This window comes from Numida meleagris, chromosome 1, assembly GCF_002078875.1.
Source record: "Numida meleagris isolate 19003 breed g44 Domestic line chromosome 1, NumMel1.0, whole genome shotgun sequence".
In the NCBI taxonomy this organism is placed as follows: Eukaryota; Metazoa; Chordata; class Aves; order Galliformes; family Numididae; genus Numida; species Numida meleagris.
This window is the reverse complement of record NC_034409.1, coordinates 43,399,011-43,424,872: the sequence shown is the minus strand read 5'-3', so window position 1 is coordinate 43,424,872 and position 25,862 is coordinate 43,399,011. Positions and strand designations below refer to the sequence as shown.

General features: G+C 34.3%; 2 protein-coding genes across 5 annotated transcripts in view; one reads left to right on the top strand and one right to left on the bottom strand.

Moving 5' to 3' along the window:
- CEP290 (centrosomal protein 290) overlaps window positions 1–25,862 on the top strand; it is a 50,238-nt gene that overhangs the window by 22,823 nt on the left and 1,553 nt on the right. For all 3 annotated transcript variants that reach the window (XM_021385342.1, XM_021385343.1, XM_021385344.1), the window contains exons 28-52: window positions 461–666; window positions 2,580–2,731; window positions 3,484–3,595; window positions 4,356–4,811; window positions 5,625–5,789; window positions 6,011–6,118; window positions 6,206–6,340; window positions 6,879–7,145; window positions 8,219–8,326; window positions 8,863–9,062; window positions 9,907–10,120; window positions 10,323–10,460; window positions 10,543–10,764; window positions 11,313–11,429; window positions 12,604–12,749; window positions 13,669–13,824; window positions 14,428–14,551; window positions 16,798–16,932; window positions 17,185–17,271; window positions 18,899–19,063; window positions 19,363–19,485; window positions 19,801–19,973; window positions 23,323–23,464; window positions 25,096–25,169; window positions 25,305–25,408. In XM_021385342.1, coding sequence (XP_021241017.1) covers window positions 461–666; window positions 2,580–2,731; window positions 3,484–3,595; window positions 4,356–4,811; window positions 5,625–5,789; window positions 6,011–6,118; window positions 6,206–6,340; window positions 6,879–7,145; window positions 8,219–8,326; window positions 8,863–9,062; window positions 9,907–10,120; window positions 10,323–10,460; window positions 10,543–10,764; window positions 11,313–11,429; window positions 12,604–12,749; window positions 13,669–13,824; window positions 14,428–14,551; window positions 16,798–16,932; window positions 17,185–17,271; window positions 18,899–19,063; window positions 19,363–19,485; window positions 19,801–19,973; window positions 23,323–23,464; window positions 25,096–25,169; window positions 25,305–25,408 — 4,029 coding nt within the window. The remainder of the gene's footprint in view (window positions 1–460; window positions 667–2,579; window positions 2,732–3,483; window positions 3,596–4,355; window positions 4,812–5,624; window positions 5,790–6,010; window positions 6,119–6,205; window positions 6,341–6,878; window positions 7,146–8,218; window positions 8,327–8,862; window positions 9,063–9,906; window positions 10,121–10,322; window positions 10,461–10,542; window positions 10,765–11,312; window positions 11,430–12,603; window positions 12,750–13,668; window positions 13,825–14,427; window positions 14,552–16,797; window positions 16,933–17,184; window positions 17,272–18,898; window positions 19,064–19,362; window positions 19,486–19,800; window positions 19,974–23,322; window positions 23,465–25,095; window positions 25,170–25,304; window positions 25,409–25,862) is intronic.
- The window catches only part of C1H12orf29 (chromosome 1 C12orf29 homolog), an 11,955-nt gene continuing 8,545 nt past the window's right edge, over window positions 22,453–25,862 (bottom strand). The window contains exon 7 of one of the 2 annotated variants that reach the window (XM_021385349.1): window positions 22,453–25,797. In XM_021385349.1, coding sequence (XP_021241024.1) covers window positions 25,792–25,797 — 6 coding nt within the window. In that variant the 3' untranslated portion in view covers window positions 22,453–25,791. The remainder of the gene's footprint in view (window positions 25,798–25,862) is intronic. The other variant, XM_021385348.1, reaches the window with a different exon arrangement.

Here is a 25,862-nt window from a genome sequence, read left to right as displayed (position 1 = left end):
TAAAATGGTAATAATATTCTATCCTGATCAGGTATTTTTAAAATTTAATAAGGCAACACTTTTTAAATAGCCATGCCTCCAGTTTAAAAAACAGTATGTAGCATAGAATCATTCACAGTCATAGAATGGCTTGGGTTGGAAGGGATCTGAAGGATCATCAAGTTCCAACCCCCCTCCCACAGGCAGGGTTGCCAACGGCTAGATCAAGTACTAGACCAGGTTGCCAGGGCCCCACCCAAATTGGCCTTAAACACCTCCAGGGATCGGGCATTCGCAGCCTCTCTGGGCAGCCTGTTCTAGCATGTCACCACTCTCTCAGTAAAATATTTCCCTGACATCTAATGTATGTTTAGATAAAGTTTATATAACAAGGAAAAAGTAAGTCTCCTTCAAGGTGTAAATAACTTTCATAGTTGAATCAGCCTGTGTATTCCATAATGTAAATATTTTTTGAATATAGGGGATGACAGTGCCATGGACAAGGCTACAAAAGCAATAACCAACAGTGAGATTTCATCAATTTCTAAGAAAATTGCCATGTTGGAAATGAAGGAACTAAATGAAAGACAGAGAGCAGAACATTTGCAATGTATGTATGAACATTTAAGGAATACTTTAAAGCAAGTAGAAGAACGCAATTTCGAATTGGAAACAAAGTTTGCTGAGGTAAGTGTGTTGAGAATTAACAACATAATTTGACACATATTAGAAGCATATTCTTGAGTTTTTGAAAAAGTATTAATCAGTTATGTATCAATATGATTGTTTTATGATGCAAAATGTAGTAACTTTTATGAGCTGCAAATTTGCATGACTGGACAAAAAAAAATACCGCCAGTTTATTTCAAATAATTTTTTTTCTCTGTAAAACACATTATGAGCAACTTGATGTAGTTTCCTAGTTCATCAACAGACTCCTGGAAAGAAGCCTGTTCATCACCTGCTTCTTATGTCTAATTCATACAATTTCTTCTCTGCTAATTTTCCCCTAATGATCGATGATTTCAATTGTTGGAGCTTTGTATCCCTTTTGCAAGTGAGTGTCGTTATTCTTTTGCAGACTGTGTTCTTATGTCACATGCCAATCATTTTCTGTAATGCAGAAATCGAAGTCCTGTGCTGTTGAAGCTGATGATCCTTATAATTACATTTTATATCAGTTTTAATCTTGCTAGATTTTTTTTGTCCCCAGCATTTCTATTTGAAGTTTGTTTTACAGATTCATTATTTAATAGTAGGAGACTTTATTCTATTTTTTAAATTCTAATCTTCCCGATATTCCTAGAGTCTCTTATGATGGAATAACTTCTTCTATTTCACTAATACCTCAGGCGTTATCTTAGGTAATTAATGAAAATTGTGCAATCACTTTGAGAATAGGAAATCTTCACATTCTAAACTCAAAAATCTATTTCAGTGTGACTTTGTACTCTTTTTCACGGTTCCTGTAAGAACCTCTATTTGAGTAGTTTGATATTTTTTCAGATAGTACTGCCTCAAATATATTAAATTGAGACAATAAGATAGACCAAATATTTTTGTTTAGGAAATTATTTTATCAATCATACAATCACCAAGGTTGGAAGAGACCTCCAAGATCACCTAGTCCAACCGTCCTCCTACCACCAATATTTCCTGACTAAACCACATCCCTCAGTGCAACATCTGAACATTCCTTGAACACTTCCAGGGATAGTGACTCAACCACCTCCCTGGGCAGCCTGTTCCAGTGCCTGACCACTCTTTCAGGGAGAATTTTTTCCTAATATCCAACCTGAACCTCCCCTTGGGGCAACGTGAGGCCATTCTTTCTTGTCCCATCACTGGTTATGCTGGAGAAGAGGCAGATCACCACCTCACCACAACCTCCTTTCAGGCAGTTGTAGAGAGTGATAAGGTCTCCCCTGAGCCCCCTCTTCTCCAGACTGAACAATCCCAGTTCCATCAGCTGCTCCTTGTAAGACTTCTGTTTATTTAATTAATGAGTTGTATCAAATTAATCTGCCACTGTATTTGGTAAATTAATTCCTAAGGCTACTGTGTGTCCCATAATGCTTTCCGGATTTCCCATCTTTTCCTAATGCTCAATGATGTGATACACCATTTACTCAATATTTAACAGTCAGGCTACTTGATAAAGGTATTTTTTAAAAAAGGACAAAACACATTTGGTATTAGGAACCTGGACAGTTATTGCCAGTATTATCAATCACAATATGCTGGACAGCATATTAAAGTAAGACAGTTCATTTCCTAAAGACTTTACAGTTTTACTATTTTTTCTTGTTTTAGTTTAAAAACAAGTTATTTGCTGGAATGATTTTAAGAAAATTCACTAATTAAAATAGGGTTTAATCTAGAATTCTGTTCCATGCTGATCTGTGTATCTCTTCCTATCTGCATGCAATGTTGTGAACAAAAATAGGTTTAAGCAGAGAGGAAATAAACTACTTTTCAAATACGGCTGAACAGTGTTTTGTAATGACTTTAAAATAAGTTACTTTGGGCACTTCATTTTCTTTGCAGGTTTGGGATCAATTGTGTGCTTACAATATCATTCTCTTTTTTGGTTCTTTAAGCTCACCAAAATCAATCTTGAGGCACAGAAAGTGGAACAGGAATTAAGAGATGAACTGTCAAATAGTGTAAGTAAGGCAGTGAGTGATGCAGACAGACGACAAATCATGGACCTAGAGAAGCGTGAGATGGAGCTCAAGATTGAAGTATCAAAGTAAGTGTTGAGGTAACAAACTGATAGTGCAGTGTGTTTGGAAGGCTGCAAAAAATCTATGCTGGCTCAAATTCTTGTATGTAACACTTTTCAGTGCTTGATTTTTTTGGCATTTATATATGCCAAATTTGGTGTTGACAGTAAGCATTTAACTCAGTTGTTTGCTTCGCTGTGATTTGAACAAAGAATTAAATGCTGGCCTGGGTAGACAGTCATAAGTGTGTCCTAAAATATTTCTTGTTAGTGTGTTTAAACAAATCAAGGTTTTTTTCTGTTCCTGTGCCACAACCACCCCAACAAATAATGTAATGTTGCTATATTCCTAAATTAGCAAAGTCTGTGGATATGTGCAGTAATTTTGATGTTGAAAATGGGACATTAGACTTGGGGAAGCAGAGAATGGAATAGAGTATGAATCCTGTTGCGCATTTATGTCTTGAACTGGAAGAGAAATAGAGAAGGAGAGAGGTACTTACTTCAAGTAAAAAACATGACGTTTTCCTTGAGAAAGATTACTGGTAGCAAACTTAAAGGAAAAATCCATCAAAAAAGGTGAGAAGCAATACAAAAGAATTTTTCTAACAAGATTGCTGAGCAGTAGAGAAGAGTATTGAAAAGAAGAAAAAACACTCTTCAAATATTTGATATGAGGAGACAAAATAAGCATCTTTTCTTAGAATGCTCTGTGTAGAAAAACTTAACAAGTTATTCAGTGGTTTGAAGTGACACAATGCTCTTGTTTTTCTTTTAAGATTGAGAGAACTGTCTGATGTTGCAAAAATGCAAGTTGAAGCTCTAGAGGCACGCCAGCAATGCAGAGAGAAGGAAGTGGAATCTCTTAGAATGCAAGTTTTAGACTATCAGGTATGGTAATATTAACGTTTATTAGCACTCCACTTTGAATTTATTTTTTTTTTCTCAGGGCAGGGAAGAAATGAAATAGTTTTACAGTAAATGAGGAACCTGTAAAAGTATTTCAGAAGGATCTTACCAAACCAATCCTTTAAGAATTAATTCTTACCCTTTCAAGAAGGCTTAACCTTACAAGAATTCTGTGTTACTTTCATAATTATATATTTTTTCTATTTGTAGTTGTACAGCTTTTTTAAAAAAAGAAAAATCCTGAGCCTATTTCCATGTTATTTAGATATATTCCTATATTAATAGGGGTCAGTTTTTAAACAGAAAATTAAGAGTGTTGGTAGTGTGTTTTTGTTTTTATTTTTGAGACAGGCTTTGACTTGTGAAGCATGAAGATAAAGCTCGCTATCTTGTTCTGTTAATAGCTAAAATGATTTCTTGGGATTGTCTCCATCTTCTAGAATGGTTTCAATCCCTGGATATAACACGTCTGCCACCTTTGATGTTTCTGGTATGTTTAGGTTTGCTTTTCTTCCCCATTTTCTGGTATTTTGGGAAGAAACAGTTTTTAAGATTGGTATCTGAAAATTTCTATTTCAGACATGGCTGTATTAATGATTGGAAAAATTAAAAGTTCTTTTTAAAGGCTTGTATCTGTTGAATAAAATGCATGCAATATATAAAATACAAAAGGTAATAGCTGCAGTAATACACTGCATTAAAATATTTGAAAAATAATTTTGCTCTACAATTCTGTTCTTAGGCACAGTCTGATGAAAAAGCAGTTATTGCAAAACTGCATCAGCATATCATAGCCCTTCAAAGCAGTGAATCTATTGCTATAGGCAAGCTGGAGACTCTAAAATTGAAACTAAAGAAGGTGGAAATCCACAACTTACATTTAGAGCAGAAACTTGATGACAGAGAGCACGCCTTATATTTTGCCCGACTGGAAGGAAGGAATAGAGCAAAACATCTACGACAGACAGTTCAGTCTTTGCGGAGACAGTTTAGTGGGGCTCTACCTTTAGCACAACAAGAAAAATTCTCTAGAACAATGATTCAGCTACAGAGTGACAAACTGAAAATCCTAGAAGAAGTTCAGCGTGCCCAGCAGGACCGACAAAATGCAGAAAGCAGAGCAATGGAGGTGGAGTTGAAGCTGAAAAGTTTAGAAGAATTATTAACTGCATTGAAGGATACGAGAGGAGCTCAAAAGGTTTGCTTTCTTACATCTTTGAATAGCTCTCTGAATCTAATTTAACATTTATGCTAAATTTCATTTCAGTGTGTTTCCTGAACCTCTGTTTAACGTAGAGCTTCAAGATCTCAACATGTACTGTGTCAGAATATGACAGCTATCACTTTTAGTTTTCCCATTTTAAAAAAGTAACAACATGATTAGTTATTTGCCATGTAAAAGTCAGCGCAGTCAGAGTTACTAGTTTTCTTTTTTTAATTAAGTGGCATAGGAAATAGGGTCTTACTGTGAATTAAATTGGATTAAGTTTAATTAAATTATGAATTAAATTAAATTATGCACTAAATAAAATACAGAGTAAAATTCTGAAGTTCTGTTGCATGAGCTTGTTTTGAAATCCTTGCTATGAATTCCTGTCTTGTAAATAGATCCAAGGGAAGCAGGGTCAGAAATATTATTACACCCATATCATTCTACTTAACCATATTTTGCTATTGTAAAAATAGTGCTTTGCAATTTGAATAAGGCTTTCTCACTTCTCTTCAATATCCGTATCTAGTTTGTTACGTCATTTGAAACTTATTTACAGAGAGAGTTCTTTTGACAACGTGGGGGAACATTTTACCTCTCCAGTTGTCTTTTGTGCTTTTCATAATTCCTTCTGCAGTTCATCATCTTGCCATGTTGCCTCATTCAAGGGAAGAAACTTAAAAAGGCAGAATCTTTCTCTTGCTTGGATAAGTGCTGCTCTTCCTCAAAGCTGGAGTGTAGCTGCATCTAGGTGGCATGTAGGCTTGGTAAATTATAATACTGTGTATCATTCATTATTAGGTAATAGAATGGCATATGAAGATGGAGGAACTCCATCTGCAGGAACTTAAACTCAATCGAGAATTAGTTAAGCAAAAGGAAGAAATGAAGTATTTGCATAACATAATTTCGGAGTACGAATGCACAATCAATAATTTGGAAGAAGAAGTTGTGCAGCAGAACAAGGTATGCATTTCTGCATGCTACTAGAAAAACAACATATTCTTTAAGTGATTTTAAAGTAATTCTTTGTAGTAATAACAGATGTTTGCATCATGGTTCTGTAACACTCTCTAATAGCACATGGTCTATTAGAATAGCACTTTCTTTTTTTTCTTGTTTAAGTTGGTTATAAAATCTCCATTGCCTTGAATAAATAAAATGCCTTTATCAAACATTTGTTACAGTTTCATGAAGAAAGGCAAATGGCATGGGACCAGAGGGAATTAGAATTGCAGCGCCAATTAGACATATATGATCAGCAACAGAATGAAATACTTAGTACTGCTCTAAAGGTATGTGCACTGAATTAACTATAAGTAAACTGAGAAGCACATTTTTCAGAGCTGTTGTATAATATGAATATGAATTGTTCTGTACAGTGTGAAGAGGCCACAGGATCAGTTCCAGACCCTAGTTTGCCCCTCCCACGACAACTTGAGCTGGCTTTGAGGAAGATTCAGGAGCATATTCAAATAATTGTGGAAACAAGGGCAACCTGCAAATCACTAGAGGAGGTAATTAAATGTATAACTTACCATATAAAGGATAAAGGTTGTATTTCAATGTCCTTAATTATTTTTCTCTAACTAATACCTTTTATGAATGTCCAACAAATGTGTCGATTTCCTTAGAAGTATTTTAACTCAGAGAAAATTTAGATAATATATTTATTTGTAGTTATGTAGTTCTTTCAACTGGAACAGATTATTGGGAACATTTTGATTATTTTAGATTATAACTTTACTAGGGTGGGACATTCTTCTACAAAATTCTGTATCTGGTTAAATTGACTTTAGATACTTTATGGTTCTTAATCTTAAAAACACTACCACCTTAGTTTTGATAGCACAAAGTGAGTTGCATAAGTGTGTGAGCAGAAGATACCCTGCGACTTTGATCTAACAGTAATTCCATAACTGAATTCCAAAACTGAATACACAAAGCCTTTTGATTATAAACCCATTTGGACAAATCTGTTACTTTTTAAAAAAAAGTAAGCTCTTTTTTGCAGCATTTGAGTTCTGTGAATGCAATAATTGCTTTTTGTTGTAGAAATTAAAAGAAAAGGAAGCTGCTCTGTGGAAAGCTGAACAAAACGTTTTATCCAGAGACAAAGTTATAAATGAACTAAGACTTCGGTTGCCTTCAACATCAGAAAAAGAGAAAATAATAGCTGAATTAGGCAAAAAAGAAGATGATCCAGAGTACCATCATGCAATAAAAATTGCTCATCAAACTATTGCAAATATGCAAGCACGATTAAATCAGAAGGAGGAAATGTTAAAAAAATATCAAGATCTGCTTTGTAAAGCAAGAGAGGTATTTATGTTTTGCATAAACTTTTTTCCATTTGTTTGGTTTCAGTTGATCCTTTGTTAACCTCACTGCTAGTGGAAAAAAACTTTTTTGATCTCAGGACAGAATACAGTTATTTGTTTTTTTCTGTAGAATGTTCATGTATAATTTTTAAATTTCTTTAAATAAGAGGTTTGCTTAGTCAAGAGGTATATGTATATGGTATCTATCTAGGAATTAAATTAGTATGAAAGGAAGAAAATAAAAATCTGCTGTGAGAAGTGGACTCCATTATTTCAGAGACTTCAAGTATTTGCAACAGTGGACTGCAGTTTGTAGTAAATTTGGAAGGTATATGAAAGAAGAGAATTTAGGGGAAACGTACTTCTTAAATATGCTGTAACTTAAAATATACTTTTCAAGTATAAAACTTGTGTTAAAGCATATTATTGTATTCTTAAAGCACATTATGTAACTTTTGGATTCTTAAAGCATATTTTAAACGAATAAACCTTGTGTTCAGGAGACATTTCAAGACTAAAGATGCATTTGTTTTAGTATGTTTAGATCTGAAGCATATATCTGAAGCATCATTGTTAACTTTAGTTAACATATGTAGTTATTTTATCTGAGAGATCAAGTTTTAGGATAGGAGCTAAAACAGAAGATACAATCTTAAGAATGAACTTACTATGCTCTGTCTGCTAGTAGACATTCAACCCATAGAATCACATGAAAGTTAGTCCAAAGTAAGCAGCCCTGAAAAGTATATAGTATGGATATCACTACCCATAGTGACTCATAGTTGGTGAGGAGCACCACCAGCTGGTTTGCTTTCTAGCTCCTGTCCTTGTGCAGTACACTACTTGTAAAATATCTTAAAACTGCAAATGTCAATTTTTTTCCAGTATTAAGCGTTGAAAAGAGTGGAAAAAAAGAAAGGTATAATCATTGACAAGATGAAAAGTCTTTTGAAAAACAGAAAAATTAGAGGAAAAATTGGGGAACAGCACTGAGCAATAATTGAAGAATCAGTGTGAAGGGTACTTTGGTTCCATGTGCATCAGTAGAATTGCATTTTTATTTTGAACTAACAGGAACAAGAGGAAATAGCAAAGAAACATGAAGAAGACATTAGAGTTCTACACCAGAAGTTAGATTTGTGTACTGAGAATTCTCTTAATAAATTGAAACAGACAGCTTTGGTGAGTTATATGTATTTGTGGGATTTGTGAAGTTGTTCCTATATTTTGAAACTGGTTACTCAAAAGAACAGTTTTGTAGTCAAAAGTAAGTAATAAATGATGATGAAGAATAAATGGATGGTCAATACAGAAAGAACTTCAGAAATTCTTGAATTTGAGATAGATGAATTAGAGGACAAGTGTAAAACAAAGTTTCTGCTTTTGACTATAACATCATTCTTCATATTCTAATCGATAGACTTATAGGGGAAGAAGAGAGGTTTATTTTTTCTCTATTCTTTTCAGTCAGTTGCATCAAGTCCATTTTAATACAGATTTTCCTTTGACAACTGATGATAAGGTGACACCTATTCATAATTGGTTATTCTGTAGATTATTCCACTTGCAAAGCTCTTTTCAAAGTAGTATAAGAATTGTATCTCAGTAGATAAACATGATAGATACTAATGCTTAGTTAGAATTGAGTTTAAAATGCATCACTAACCTTTGATTCAAAGCGTAAGATTTTTATCGCACACATTTGTTCTGTTTTACAGGAGCTAATGGAAAAGCCTTCTTTATCACTTGACAGTGACAAACACTTCCTCCGTTTAGCTGAAATAGAGCAAACTGTAGTAGAACAAGACAATTCTCTTGCTTCACTTGTTGGTAAATTAAAGAAAACATCATCTGATTTGGAAAAACAAAAACAGATTACTGTAATGAAAATCAAAGAGTTTGAGACTATCAGAACCCAGTAAGTTTTTAGACTATTAACATAAGTCACAACAGCTGTGCATTGCTGTTACTGAAGGGGTCTGTTGAATTGAACTTGTTTTAGCTGATATTTAGGTTTGGCTGAAAAAAATAAGAGTTATTATGATTGGTAAATATAAACTATTTTTGCTTTAAAGCTCTTCCTTAAGGCTGATATTGAAAAATGTGGCTTGAAAATACGTATTTCAGTTATAAACTTTGCGCCATCCAATCAAAAAGAAAGTATTTAATTAGTCTAGATATGAGAGTAGTCTTTAAGCTATTGTGATACTTCCCCTCCACTCACTACCAGCATTTGGACTTGCTGCTTGACAAGTTTAAACATATGAAAATTTAACTCCTGTTTAAAAGAAAAAAAAGGATGATGTTTTCCTTAGCAGTCAAGGACAGGAATTAAACTAGAACCTTGTTCTAGACTGGTCAATTATTCTTGAATAATTTCCTTATTAAGTGGAGACATTCTTTGCTGAGGCAGCTTTTTTTTTTTTTTGCCATTCTCAAATCTGTATACCATTTCTTTACTCATGAGATGGTAAGGCAGTGGAACAGGTTGCCCAGAGGATGGATGCCCCATCCCCAGATGCATCCAAGGCCGGACTGGTTGGGGCCTTGGGCAACCTGATCTAGTGGGAGGTGTCCCTGCCAATGACAAGTGGGTTGGAACTAGATGAGCTCTAGTGTCCCTTCCAACCCAGCCTTTTCTGTGTTTCTATGATGATTTGCTTTAACAACAAAAAATAGAACATGGTGTCTTCTGTTATTTATTTGGAGTTTGCTAGCTAATAATTAAGCAGTGTGCCCTATTAATACTTGTTTTACATTAGGCTTCAGGAAAAGCACACAGTTGATGTGGAACAACTGAAAGATGAAGCAAATGGATTGAAGAAAGTGCTATTTCACAAGGAGAAGGAATTAGCCAATGTAAAAGCTGAACTAGAAGCTCAAAAAGAAGCAAATAATAGAGCACCTACAGCAACAATGAAGAGCCTAGTGGAACAGCTGAAGAACCAGTTAGCCCTAAAAGAGAAGCAGCAGAAAGTCAGTCAATGAAAATTACATATCTAGATCACAAATAAAAATTTATGCTTCATGTGGCTTAATGTTTAAGAATCTATGTGTAGTACAGCAAGAGGTGAAATATAGTTGCATAATTCAACATAAAATACAATTGCATTCTGTTGTTTTTTAATGTTCATATTAGCTTCTTCTCTTATTAGAACTTGCATTTTTTTATTTTCAGGCTTTGAGTAAAGCACTTTTGGAACTTCGAGCAGAAATGACTGCTAATGCTGAACAGCAGATTATTTCTGCAGCATCACAAAAAGAGGCATATATGAACGTCCAGGAGATTGTTGACAGAGAAACAAAGGGGCTCACAGTGAGTACAAGATAATGTTTTTGTATTCTGTTTTTATGTTGCTGGTATATCTTGATTTTTTTTTAATATGTTTTTTCTCTAGATACAGATAGAGGAATTAAATAATCAGATTTCAAAACTTACAGATAACCTTAAACTAAGTAAAAACAAGGAGAGTGCTTTGTTAGAAGAAAGGGATGAGCTGAACCAAGAACTTCAGAGGAAACAAAAGGCATTTACTAAAATGGTGAGAGAAAAAAATGAGATCGAAATGGAAAATAAAGAACTGAAGAAACGGATCAGAAGGCTAACCAGTGGTATTCAGGTAGAAGTGGCTTTTAAAAATCTGTTTCATCTTAGTCGAGCTTTTATACTAGATGGTCTGGCTTGATGGGGAAAAGATTAACCACCTTTGACAGGTATTGAGACCAATACTCAATTTAAAACTGATTGCCATCAGCTGGGTTACGCACGAGCTATTACTTTTTCCTCTTAGAAGTAAGTCTCAAATACATTGAACAGGCTAAAAAATACTTTTTCCTTGAAATAAATTTAGAGCCTGAAGAGTTTAATTTTCCACTCCTATAGCTATTAAAAATGGCTAGCTTAAATTTTGTGATCTTACTGTCTGCCCTCACTTCTCTGTTCAGAAGTGTAACTGTCTAAACTTTGTTTTTGAATTCAACTACTTACTACTGAATTAAGTTTAGAATGCAGAGTAAAATTGTCGAAGTAAAGATAGCTTGCAGCCTAAATGATCTTTTTAAAGTTAATTCTACCCATTGGAATTAAAGTCATTATTTTTGGAGGGGAAAAAAATACTTAGGTAGTGGTCACTACGCTTTAAGTTGATGAAAGTTTGTAATTTTTCAGAACAAAGCTGGTGAGCAAAATCTGATCGATGAACTTCAGAAAAAAGTTAAGAAGTTAGAAAATGAACTTGAGAAGAACTGTGAAGAAACAGAAAAAAAAAGTGTAAAAGAAGACAAGGTACGTGATAAATACAAATGTTGTAGCTGTCGAAGATAACCATTTTAAGTGTAGGCAGGTCAGCTCTTCCACTGCCTCCTAAAGCAACTGTGAGCCAGCCAAACTTGATTAAATCAAAAGCAGTTTCATGTCAGTCACTTCATTGTGTTCCCGATGGTCTTAGTTACTGCTTGTTGCTAAGAATAATGCTTGTATATTAATGCTTTCCTGCCCTTTTTGTAGAATCAAAGGTCCACAGGTTGCAAAAAAACAGGATTTTATAGGTAGCAGTGAAATAGATTAAATAAGTGAAGTCAAACGCTCATTTCCAAAATCAGTGCAGTGATAAAAATATGAAATACTTGAGAAGCAAAAAGTGTGAAGCGATGATGTGTCTGTAAGTGGATATTCTTCACAAAAGCAGTCTCCAAGGAGGTTCTGATCTTCTGGAGATGTGTTCGTTTTATAGTTGTTTGTTTTTCTCCTTGTTATTTTTCCATTTCAGTAACAAATTATTGGCTTGTCACAGTAATCATTCATACTCTTTATGTTATTAAATATGATTTTAAGACTGAACTTATGCTTCCAGTTAGAGAATTTTTATATACTTACTGCTTAGTGTTTAAAGACATTATACACAAACTTTTTTCTTTTTGCAGGAATTTACTTTCTGACTGTCTTTTAGTAACTGTAACTTTAGAGTGAGGACAGAACAGAAAGGGTTACTTAAATTAATTTTAACTCTAAGTAGTGTACAAGTAAGTATTTCTCATAGAAAAAAATAAAATGAGCAGCTTTGCAGCAAGGACTTGAAACCTCCTGGTGAGCTGCAAGAAAAAGGATAGATCTGTAAACTGGCATCGGAAAAAAACCTTTTTCTTTATCTTATTTACAAACCTGTAATTTAAATTAAAAGGATATATTTCACAAGCACATCTAATTTTTAAAAATCTGTCACTTTTTAAGTGAACATTAAAGTGTGAAGATGAATTTGATAATAACATTAAATTGTATCAGCCTTTTATGCCACTCACTGCATCAAGTTTAGGGTATCCAGCTTGGACTGCTTTTTCCTAATTATGGCTTGATATTTCAAAATTAAAAATGTAAAATATACTTTGCTTGGTTTTCTAATGTGTTTGCATTAAGAAAAGAGTTTGAAAAGAAATACATAATTTGTGTATGTGCTTCACAGACCTCGAAAGAGGAAATAATTAGATGGGAAGAAAGTAAAAAATGGCAAATCAGAATGGAAGGGATGCGGAACAAACTTAAAGAAAAGGAAAAGGAAACCGATACTTTAGCCAAACAGTTCAGTACATTGAAGGAACTTTATTCCAAGTGAGTTGTTTTTAATACATTGTGCTACAAAGTGATGGCATAGGAGAAATCCAAATATTTTTGCCACATAATCTTAACAGCTCATTACAAGACTGATGCCTACATTTGATATTGCTATTGAGATTAAAAGAATTAGTTAATTTTCAGGCAGCAGGCTACTCCTTTAGTATCCTTTCACTTGCAGAAGAAAAACAAAGCTTTTTTTCTTCTACACCTGTAGAAGAAAACAGTCTCTGAATAAAACTAATTTGTGTTTTATTATGCTTCTTGTATATGGTGTTCTGTTGTTTCCTTCAAACAAGTAACAGTTTCAGTGTAACAGACAGAATCGTATCTCCATGTTACTGAATCAGACTAATAGAACTGGATGCTGTGCCACTGTTGTATTATGCTACTGCAGTACTGGCAGTTCTAGCTTCATGAGACAGAAATATTTTTTTAAACAAAACATAACAAAAAAACAAACCACATGTGTGTGGCTTCCATGCAAGTAAAGTTTACTTCAGTACAGTAATGGCAGGATTGTAGTGATGATGGTTGGTGATGACCTCCAAATGATGGTGGTAGTTGTAACTGTTGTTAGACTGTGGTTTGAAATTGCTTCAAAATGCCATTTGTCTGAGATTAGAGCAAATCTCTCAGGAATTGGATATAAAACACAGGCAAGACCAACAAATGATTTGTGAGTAGCACGCTGCTAACTTCATGCTCATTATTTTTTCCAGTATTTGTGATTTATTTATTTATTTATTCTGTAAAGCTGTGGCTGTCTGTATGGTAACCTTAATTAACGAGAAAAGTGGTGCAGTATAGTGAGGAAAAAAAATTACAAGAATTCTTTCAGATAAGAAAATATTTTTTCTTAAAGAAAGCAAGTCAGTAAATAAAGTTTTAGCTGCAAATTTACTGCATGTTGCAGGGCTGAAAAAGAGAAAATTACTCTTCAGAAGAAACTGAAAAATACTGGTGTTACTGTTGACCGTGTTGTTGGAGTAAGAGCCTCAGAGATTGAAAAAGAACTGGAAGAACTAAGAAAACAGAATCTAAATTTAGAAAATGAAGTTGCTCATTTGAGGTGAGAGGCATTTCAAGAAAATCTATAAAAAATAAGAAACCAAAATGAGAAAAAAAAAAAACAACAACTGTGTAAAGACCCATTAGATCTAGTGATACAATCAGCAAAAAGCAGACCAAGTTGCAAAAACCCTATGAGTCTATGATGAGAAAACTTAAAGCTTCTTGGGAGCAATTGTGCATATACAGAAATTATGCAACATTGGTTCATTATTTTAAAAGTGAAACAGTATGAAAAACATGGTTCCTTTTGTGTAAAATTGTAATAATTTCAAGTTGATGAAAGGTACTGGAACTGAGATGTTGCAGTTACGGAGTGTATTCCTAATCATTGTATCCATTATCACAGTGGATAGTGTACCTCAGTAATAGAAGGTGTACACATCTCAAAAGAGCAGATTCCTTTTCCCAAAGTAGGTACTCTTGATTCATGGGGATTAGCTGCAATGGTGTACATGGATAACATTGATTTAGTATGACTAGTCCATTAAAATTAGAAGATTCAGTCCAGTAATCCAGAAGTTCATGTTTGTTTTACATAAAGGTATGCCGTTCTGTATTAATAGCCATTTTTTATTTTGGCTTGATTAATTTTTGGATGTAGAACACAGCAAGCAATCCCACGAGATTCTGTTGTAGAAGAATTACATTTAAAAAATCAGTACCTCCAGGAAAAGCTTCATGCATTGCAGAGACAGAGTTCAAGAGAGATGTATTCTAGGCCTTCGGTAAGTTAATAATATGACCCTATCACCATTGCACCTACATAACAAAAATATTATCCGTTACTATTCTGTATCATTCGGCAAATTTTATTTCAAATGATTATTGTTCTAAAACAGAATATGAAATACTCCATTTCTTGTACAGAAAAAAAAGAACTACTTTCTGAGTTCTGCAGGTAGAAGCTGAAATATTCCATTTCCTATAGTGGAGAAATAAGGGATACATGTTGTCAAATATGCGAGTCTGCACCTGAGTGACTACTTTATACACCATGCTGATTGAAAAATGTGGCACACAGAGTTTGGGGAGATTTTTAGCTGCATTTCAGTTACATTAGGTGTGGTTTGTTCTGCTTTGATACATACAAAGTTAACTGTATTGTGAATACTGAGTTACATTATTTTAATTCTTCAAGATAAAGATTCAACAGGACAGTCTGTTTCTTTATTCTTTTGTTTTACTGTCTTCTGCTTTTCTTTCATGCTTCATTCTGTCTTCAACTTGAATTAGAGCACATATTATCAAACTGAACTGAACAAGTCTCTTCCTGTCAGTATTAGTAAAGAGAAGTATTTGAATTACCTTCAAAAGAAATCTGTTTCAAATAGGGATGAAATCAAACATCAGACTAATCTTAGCACTTCTGGTAACAATGAAACAGATGAGGAAGCAAGCATACAAAGTTCCATTGTGCATAATGAAGGCCATGAGGCTACCAGGAATGCAGGTGCAGAAGTCACTCCTGAGCAGCAGCATCCTGAAGATTGTGAAAAATGTGAGGACACAGATATTTCTTGGGAAGGATTGAAAAACAAAGCTGAAGATAGTGAAGAGAATTGCAGTGATAAAGAAGAAAATATAACCCAACCTGAAAATGCAAAAACTAATGAAGAATTTGAAGAGGAGGAGGAGAGAAAGCAAGAAAAATGCAAACAATCAAATGTTGATGAAGAAGAAAATGTAGAAGAGCATTATACTGCCAAAATGAGCTGCAATCACTTCTATTCAGGAGAACCTTCTAATCAAGTTAATGATGATGAAGCACAAAAAATAAACGTGAATAATGAAATGAATCAACACACTGCAGAGAATAAATGTGAAACTTACCAAAGCGATACAGAGGGAGTTGAAACAACCCCAGAACTCTGTGAAATGCCTGAGGTTTGATACTGTAGCAATCCTCTAGCATTTTTTTCTGTAGAAGTAATATAGAATAGTTTTGAATGGTCTGCAGTGATATTGAAGTAGTTACCAAGTAGTCCATAAAAGCAAATCTTACACTTTCACAATTTACTTGTACGTCAGCTCACAACTAAATTGTCAATTCTATAGTTTTGATGCAAAAATCTTACAAATAATCACAATGATGCATGCAGCCTGTTGATCATTCTTTGAAGACTTACCATGTGATACTACGTATACTTAGAAAAAATGTACTATATTGAAATTCTGCTTTATTCCTATAATTCTTAGTGGTGCATTAATGGATCGTATGGTTAATTCCATAATTATATAAATAAAACCTGCAGATTATTGTATTATCAAAAGGATTTCCTCCTTACTAATATTGGGTAATAATTTTCCATTTACCTACAATTGCAATTGGCATGCAAGGTACTTTTTATGTAATAGCCTCTGTGGGTAAAGTCTTAAAATATAGGAGCTGATTTGTTCTATGATCTATTTGACTTCAGTGAAATTCTTATGCTGTATGAAGTTTTTAATAAACATATCAGAATGTGTCCTTAAACTTAGATTTTGTTCCCAGGCAGTGTCACAGCTTACTAGACACAGTATGTCTTTTAGACTTTGAACTTTATTTGTAAAAATAGTTTGATAGTTAATTGTGGTTTGGCAATTTTTTATGCTCATTTGTAAGCTTTCTGTAAAGGCTAAACAAGTTTAGAAAATATAAGCAAAGTAGTTAGAATCACAGAGTCATAGAATAATTAAGGTTAGATGATCTTAGAGGTCTTTTCCATTCCAACTGTCAATCCATTGTCACCATGGCCACTAAAGCATGGCCCTAGGACAGAGATCTTGTTAGTTGGTAATACAACTCTGATCAGTCACATGTCACAACATTTCTGTGATGCAAAAATTCCAAAAAGATAGTAAACATTTTGTTTTGATGTTTTTTCTGTGAAAAATATGCATTATCCTCTGTTGCTGTTATCAGCTACAACTGGTACAGTGAATAGTGTCCTACGATTTAATAATAATTTACTTTTTTCTCTGTTTCCTGAAGACATCAGGAGTAGGATCAGATGATCAATATCAAAGAGAACAGGAGGTTCTAAAGGAAAATCTAAGATTATCGTCTGAAAACATGGAGCTAAGATTCCAGCTAGAGCAAGCCAACAGAGATTTGCCAAGACTAAAGGTAACATCTGCTTTACCATTTGTTCTTTTTAACCTTTCACAAGTTAGTGGATTTCTTAAAAAGAAGCTGATGTTTGTATATATTGCACATTTTTTATGGTCTTATGTAAGATAAAAGGAAGCTTGGTAGAAATTATTAAAAATGTCATTGTAATGGGAAGTTGATTTCTTTTTAATAAAACCAACTGTAACTTTGTTACAGTTCATCTCAATTTGAAATCTAAATAAGTTCCTTATTACCTTGTTCTGTTAGGACCAAGTGAGTGACTTAAAAGAAATGTGTGAACTTCTCAAAAAGGAGAAAGCAGATGTTGAAAGAAAACTCAGCAGTGTTAGAGGGGTGAGTATTGCAACAGCATTTCTCATCACAACTACATTATATGAAAAAAAAATATTTAAGGTAAATTATTTTGAATCAACTGAGAACAAACAGTAAATGTTCTTGGTTATTTTATTGTTGTATTGTTACAATAAATTAATAAAATTCAGTCAGTAGGATCATTAGAATAAATAGAGCTACCATATTAAATATTTGCCGTATTGTGGCTTTGTTTTGTCTTTTGTATTAAACCTATCTTCAGAAACATGTTTGTACCAAAGAGGAGTTACAGCCTTTGTAATAAAAATTACATTTATATATTAATGTAAGTGTATCATAACAGCTTTTTTTAAAAGAAGGGTAGGATTTTGATGCAGTTGTTAATGTAACTTGTTGTTAGTGAGGCTGTTTTACTATGGAAGACTATGGAAATTTTACTCTAGCTGTTGTCAGCTGTGTTAATAGAGCAGTATTTGAAAAGTTACAGGAAAAAAAGGCTTCAGTAATGCTGAGTGCCTTTCCTTTTGCTGACTTCTCAAATTTATTTGTGTGAATCAGAAATAAAGCAGAATTAAGCAAGAGCCTTGAATTATACAATGAGAAGGAGTTCGGCTTTGGAGTACCTGGAAGGAATTTTATCTTATGCAGTTGTAGCATTTGGGTAGGGTAATTCAGTCTGTGAAACAGCTTCATTCAAAGATTCTAAAGAGACAGCAAATTCTGAAGCTTCCTTTTCAGACACAAATATCTATTAGGGTTTTTTTTACTAGTTCTGCTGTGTATAGCCGCAAAACTTCTAATCCCTTCAGTGCTTTTAGAGAAGAAATAAGTAATTTTCACTTCCAGAACTTGCTCAGTATATGTGTTTATGTAGGGCTCCTAAAATCTTGCCCATTTTCTGCTCTGCTGTGGTCCTTACCTCTGTGGAAAGGAGGTACTTCTGTCCCCAAAACTAGAAACAGCAACATTTTTAAATCATTATTGCTGAGGGAGTCCATTGCCACGAAGAATATGAGAAAATAATGGCATTTAAACACTCTTTAAATGCTTTTCTACCTCATAAATAGAATAGTTAAAGAAAAATAGAGAAAATAAGTGAGGATTGCCTTTTTTTTAAATTTACTTATTCTTTAAGCTGTAGTTCTTCTGTCACTTTAATTCAGCAGAAGAATGGTTGCTAGGAAAAAAAAAAAAAAGGCCCTTCTTTAGTCCTTAAAGCTCCCAGGCAGTTGTGACTTTTTCTTTCCCCTTTAGACAGAGTTAGTATTCAAGCGGTTGCATGGTCAGTTGGATCAGGAAACTGCTCTACAAGAAAAACTTAATTAAAAAACAAACAAGCAACAATAAAATAAAACCTAATACTTTGATTTATTCTTACAATGTTTTGTTTTAAAAAATACATAAATTTTTGTGATTTAACTGCAGCTTTTTTAGGTAATGTATTGAAGGAGCTGATAAGTTGACTTTGGAGGTGAATCATTTGACCTTTTGGAAAGCAAAGCATGCAAGAATCTTGAGGGTTCAAATGATGCTAAACTTTAACAACTTTATAATGAATGTAAAACAATGGAAAATATGCCATAAAAATAAGAGTTGGAGTATCTCAGAAGGTTGTACTCTGTTTTTTTTTTCTTTCTCTTCTGCACAGGCTGGCAGAAGTGGAAAGACAGTCCCAGAATTGGAAAAAACTATTGGTTTGATGAAAAAGGTTGTAGAGAAAGTCCAAAGAGAAAATGAAGATCTGAAAAAAGCTCCAGCTGTGGTTTCTAATGAGAAATTACTTGGTCTTGAACAGGAAAACGAGAGGTTAAAGGTACTGATTTATCTTAAATAATGTATTCAGATAGGAGTTTATATACAAATTAGTAGAAAAATTGAACAGCAAGCCTGTTGTTGATGTCAATAAGTACAGAAGTACACAAAAGCAAAACTTCATTTTAACATAACATACTGCATGATTTATGGAAAGATACTTTGTATGTTAAGATACATTTAAATATGTAATGAAATGTTCAGTCTGTTAGGTAACTGTAACTGCTGAAACAGCTGTAACTGCAAAAAAGGAAATTTGAAGTAATGTCAGTATGTTTTAACAAACCGTTTACTATTTAGTCTGAAATGAAGAAAATGAAACTTCATGTTGGGGGCCAGCTGAGTATGCATTATGAATCTAAAACCAAAGGAATGGAAAAAGTCATTACTGAAAATGAGAGGCTACGTAAAGAGCTGAAAAAGGTATGATCATTGTATTGCATCCCTTTATTTCCATTAGCTACTTGTTGTGCTAAGAATCTTTTTTTCTTTTTAAATGGTCGATGTGGAGTGGATACCTTTCTAAGTATTGTTACTGCCATTACGGAACTTTTAATTACATGTGGAGAGGAGACATCTAAGAAACAGGCCAAGATAGAATTTGGAAGTTGTAGTGCTAGGGGTCTGGGATAGATATATCTAGGATACTTGTCAGCACTGTCTCACCACCTTTTTAGGTAATGCAGTGATACATGTAAGGTTAAGTATCATACAACTTTTTTTTTCGTTGAACAATAGGAAGCTGACAGTGGAGAGAAGCTACGAATAGCAAAGAACAATTTGGAGATATTAAATGAGAAATTAACTGTACAGCTGGAGGAAGCCATTAAGAGGCTGAATTTGGCTGAGAGCACAGGCCCTCAGCTTGATGAAGCTGACAGGAAAATCCGGAAATCGGTTGCTGTAACAAGGTATGGATTAAAACTATTCCTCATAGTTCAAATATTATGAAAAAATATACTTTCATTTTTGTAATTTTTCTTTCCTCTTTTGAAGTTGTTTGTAATACCCTGCTTATTGTCTGATTCTCTATTAGTTTCTAGAATCAGTATAAAGATCTCTGATATGAATCCACCAGAGATCTACCATCCTTAAGTATTGGCCTTGTTAGCTGGTTCCGTAAAGAAACTGTGTTCTTCATTCTTCTGATCAGCCATAGACTCCAGGATAGCTTCGACAGAGGAACTATTTTATGTTCCTTGCTACTTAAATGTTCCGAATGTGTGCTTTGTGGAATAATATCAGCAAAAATGCCCACAGGCTCACAACCTGTATTTTCCTGGTTGCATTTGTGTATCTACATTTAACCATGTGAATATGCAGAGGCTGTTAGTAAGCCCACTGGGATTTCCCTGCTCTTTGGGACATGTACACATAGGTGTTCTGAAGGAACTGAAATGGAGAATGGTCCTGTTATTTGTAGCAGAAGGGAGAAAAATTGAAAAACTAGCACTGGATCATCGTTTCCAATATAAAAAGAAGTATGGAAATCACCCTTTCCTCGATTTGTAGATAAAATTCAGACTTTGAAAATCATCATAAAAAATTACTTTCGGTAATAGTAGTGAATGTCTACAACTCTTTACCAATCAGTTAATTAAAAGTTATCTACCTGTTGTTCTAAAACTCAGGTACCACTTGCATCGCAGTGGAGTATACGCTAAACAAAGCAGTTTTATGACACCAATTTCTGCTCTACAAGTTAGGCATGCATTATTACTTTATTGGTACTTCTGCAGTTAGTTGAGATGCTTTTTCTATGACAACCTACTTATACAGGCTGGAGATGTTAACTCTGGAGACTGAACAATTTTTAATGGCATTCATTTCTTTGATAGAAGCAAGTTGCTTTGAACTGTATGTGGTTTGCTTACAGTAGGTATTTTGGTGAGCAATCATCCCCGAAAGCATTGCCAGTCCAAAAACATTACTGTTACGCCTGTTTTCACTAATGAGCTTCATACAGAAATGATATTTAGGTGTCTCACTAGCATATTTAATGATGAACAGATTGGTACAGAATATTGATATATGATACATTCATGTGAAAATGGAGAACGAATAATTTTATCCCTCTTTGAGGGAAAAGGTTTTAATTGGGTACCACCTGTTGTACTTGGCACATCAAAGGACAAGAAATTGAAACAGTGCTTATGCTAGTGGGAGAAAGAAACAGCCTTTATTCTGCAGAGGCTTAGAACAGAGCATCTTTTTGTGGAAAAATACTTAGCCCTAGGCTTCTGCATGATCTTGTAACAACATAAGCTCACGCTGCAAAAATATCTTTAATGTTTGAAACAGAGATAGAAAATATCTACAAAAGTTTGTCTACCTCTGACAGCAACCTTATGAGGGCAGAAGATTAACTGGACAAGAGAGACATCTGTCTGATTTCAGACAAGGTCAGATTGCTGTTGAACTTCAGTCTCTCTAGTCTTGCATTCCTGTGGGATCCCTTGGCGGAATTCTAGAGCTTCAATGCTGAACCATTTCACTTCACTGAGACTTCAGAAAGCTGTTTCTTTATTTACTCCTTCTTCCTAACTACGTAGTGAGGTAAAATGTCTATATGCAAGGTCAGATGGCTGCCATATTTAGTGCGAGAAAGAGGGGAATAGTGGTTATCAGCCATAGGAGGAAGAGGAACATGCAGTGAAGATGGTAGGCCCTTCAGGGCTGGCGTCATCAGCTTAATGTTTGAATATAGTTTCTCTTTTAGTAATTCACCTTCTTGAAAAACATTTGTACTAACGTCTTCTTAGTTGATATAGGTATTTGTGTGTATATATGTATGTATATATATACATATGTATGCATGACAGCTGCTCCAAAAGTAACGCCCTCTTGTTTTATTATGTTGACCCATGACACCAGCAGCAGATGGTGGTGATATGGTAGTAGAGGCTGAACCTTCCTGCCCATAATCTGTTGTGTTTTGTTCCTGTGAGACAGATGGCAGCAAAGGGACAGTCTGTCAGAATGGCATCTGACACAGAAACGCATATGAAGCAAAAGCATGTAACTGAATTGGTCCATGTGGATAAAGTTGCACCCATTCGCATTCATTGATGCTTGCTGAACGTTTCTGGGATGTGAGCATAGTGAAGCGGTGGGTGGTGTATTTCGGCAGTGGTGACAGTGGGTCACCTCTGCTGGTGCAGATTTATGTGAGCATACCACATAGGCTTTTGTTCATCACTGGCAAAAAAAAAAAATGCACAGCTAATATTGGTGAATATGTTGAAAAAGTGTTTTGCAGAGCAAATTCTCAGCTATCGTATAGCATTATTGTGCTCTCTAATTTTCATGGAAATAAACAGCAGGCATTACTTTCGGAGAAACCTATGTATATAAATATAGCATTATGATTAACTGTACTTGACTATTTCAAATGGTGTGAATAAAAACTTTTATTTGCTTTAACATGGTTTAAGATTAACAACATTTTGAAGTAAATAAATAATATCAGCCTAACAAAAAGAAGCTCACTGGAGCACTTTATCATGTAGTCCACCTCACCAACATATTTTCCAAATCAGGAACATGGTAATAAAAAGTCCTTGGTTTGGCATCATCTACATGATCCTTGGGATTTTACTGTTTGGCATGGAGGAAGAGGTTAGAGTCCATATCTGAAGAGCCTCTTCAGCAGGAAGATTGGATTAAATACCTCTAGCATGTCTTGCAACCAATGTTCCCGTGTTTCTACTTTTGTAGCTGACTCAAAGCAAAATGGATTCCTCCTCAGACTCCAGGCAAAACATCATTTCTTGTAGAACACTTTTATTTGCTGGGAGTCTGCATCTCCTGCATCTGTATTAAGCATTTTCTTACTACATTGATTTCTTTTCCATAAATTGTTAAATCACAAAGTTAAGACCTAAACACTGCATCATCCAACAGAGTGCAGTAAAAGACATGCATGGTTTAGCAAGAAATAGCCTGGTGTATATGTGCAAAACCATAGAGGATGCCAGTAACTCCTTGTTAAAGTACACACACAAAGTAAGGTCAGCAGTGGTGGAACATTTGGAAGAACCTTTATTCTAAAATAATACAAAAATGTTTAATTATGCTTAATTCAGCTCACTTATTTAATAAGATCAGTGATTATTTAAAGGCCTCTGCTCCAAGCATATTTTAGGGTGTCTTTTATGATGTCATCTGCTTTGAGAATATTTTGATTTCTATTTTTGTAAAGATGATAGCTTTTCCTCTTATCTTTTTCTCTTTAAATAATAATAATAATCCTATTACCAGGATGCATGAAACAAAGATAAAGGAATTGGAAATGGATATTGCTAAAAAAACCCAAAGCATTACTGACCTTAAACGGCTACTTCAGGAGGCAACAGAACGTGAACACAACGCTGATAAAAACTTACAGGATCTAAAAGAACAAGTGAGTAAAAATCTAAGCCAGATGACTCTAAGAACAGATTTGATTAATTTTCTTCTAATGTCCGTACTGACAGAGTTTATTCTTCTCGAATCATTGTTTTTAATTATTTTCAATTTTAGTTGCCATAATTGTACATTTAGATATTTTTGCTGATTAATAAGGTTTACCACTGATGAATACATACAGATGCCTTCCCTTAGGGGAAGTAGTATTTCTCTGTATTTTTCAATTACAGTTGCATTGATCATTTGAAAGGCTGTAAGTATAGATACTTCATATTGTCTTAAAATCATTCTAGCTTGTTCAGCAAAGTACTTTTCCTACACCTTCTTTCTTCAGGTCTTTTTGGGGGACAGACTTTTCCATCTTAAAGGGGATTTTTGTGTCTCTTTCCAATATGGCATCATATTATATAGTCCTTATAGTAAGTCTTTACAAATACAGTTCATACATGGATAAGTTATTGAATTTAACTAAGGTACATTTGAAAAGATGGATTGGATTTTGAGCTTCAGGTATGCCAGAGATGTAGCCCTATGTCTGTGTACCACCTAGATTAGCTTCCATCTTCTTGTTTACTAAGAAGTGCATGGTTTTCTTCCCTGGACATCTTGCACTGGTGCTTCTCAGAGTAAAGTGCGGAATGCACAGAAGTCATATTATCTAACCAAGTAAATGTGTTCAATAAATAGAAAAAGAACATAGGATGGAGTTTTGTAAAACAATTACTTCAAGCTTTGCTTATGTTTGCTTTTCTCTTTTTGGTTTAAAGTCAGCACTATTAACATGAATAAGCCTCACCTGAACTGCTGGATCTTGCTTACCGATAGCAAAATTAAGAGAAAAATTCTTTTGTTATGTGACATTTCTCTGAGGCAACACAATTTCAGGTTTGTTTTGTCTCAAATGCAGATGAAAGGATGTGGTCAAGGTTCGCTCCATTTCAAAGAAACAGATCTATTGTCAAAGAATTTTAGGCAATAACAGAACCAAAATTTGTACCTAACAGTAGCCTAAGGAGAATTCACAAATAATCACTGTATTGAAAAAAAATCTAATTTAAGAGATTTAAAATTTTTGCTCTTGTATCTTTTCTACTGAAAGGTACATCTACAGGCTAACTCTCTCTCTGCTTCTAGTTTATGACTACAGGTCATTTCCAGTCAATGTACATTAATTCGGGTTTTAATTGCAAAGTTACTTAAATTTCACGTCACACGGAGAAAGAAACTTGGACACCTAGGTATTCATACAAACATGCCACTACCTTTAATGTGTATCAATTTTGTAAGCATATCTATACATCATTCTGATGCCTCAATTTATGTTCCTAACTTTCTTTTCAATCTATCTTTTCAATACTTCTTTTCCACCCTTCATGAAATATGGAGCACATCCTCTCTTTAAGAGGACTGTAGATAATTAGAAACTTTGCAAAAACTGGTTGTAGGTTATTACTTTTTTTTTTCCACCCCTTGTGATCACCTAGTACTTCATTACACCATTAGTATATTAGTATTATTTTCTTTCATTTTACTAAACTATGTGAAAGAGAAGTAACTAACTCCATGTGAAATGCAGTATCTGTGGATACTGTTTTCAAGACTTTTTTTTTAATCATTTCTTTCAAGATTGAGCTTCTCAACCACTTTCCTGAAGGTGCAAGAACAGAGCAAGGCCTCATCAGGGAGCTTCAGCTTTTACGGTATTGTATTCCTCAGCCAACATATATGAAATGAGAATGATCAACAAAAAGCCACTGCACTTTTTAATTACACATTACATATTCCAAAACATGAGGATATATATTGAATTATTATAAAATTGTTTTATATTCCAGATTAACTAATAATCAATTAAAGGAAGAAAAAGCAGAACTAGCACGCCAGATAGAAGACTATAAGCACCACATACACACGTACACAAGCAAAGGTCCTGCAGCTGGTAATCATTTATAATACCTAAAATAAAGATTTTTGTGTAGTTTGGGCCTAAAACTATTTTTACTTAATGTGTGCAAGATGACAATATAATCCAAATATTTCTATGGTTCTGTTAATGCCAGTGTACCATAAACCTGAGCAAATTAAGGTACTCTGATGTTTGAGAATTTACCTAAGATATTTATGAAGAAGTATTACTAAAAATTACTTTGAGCAAGAGGCTGGAATCTTTGCAAGATTTCCCTTTCCAAGAAGATGAGTATTTCATGCTTTATAAACCTCAAATACTGCTTGTAAGACTTCGGTCATTCATTGAAACCCTCCTGCTTACTCCACTTGCCTTGGGGTCCCGGCTGCCAGAAAACAACTGTCTGTTTCAGGATATCAGCCCTGTGAATGATTTAAGATTAGCAGCTGTCAGAAAAAGCTACAGCAAAAGCAAAGGAGAGTACTAT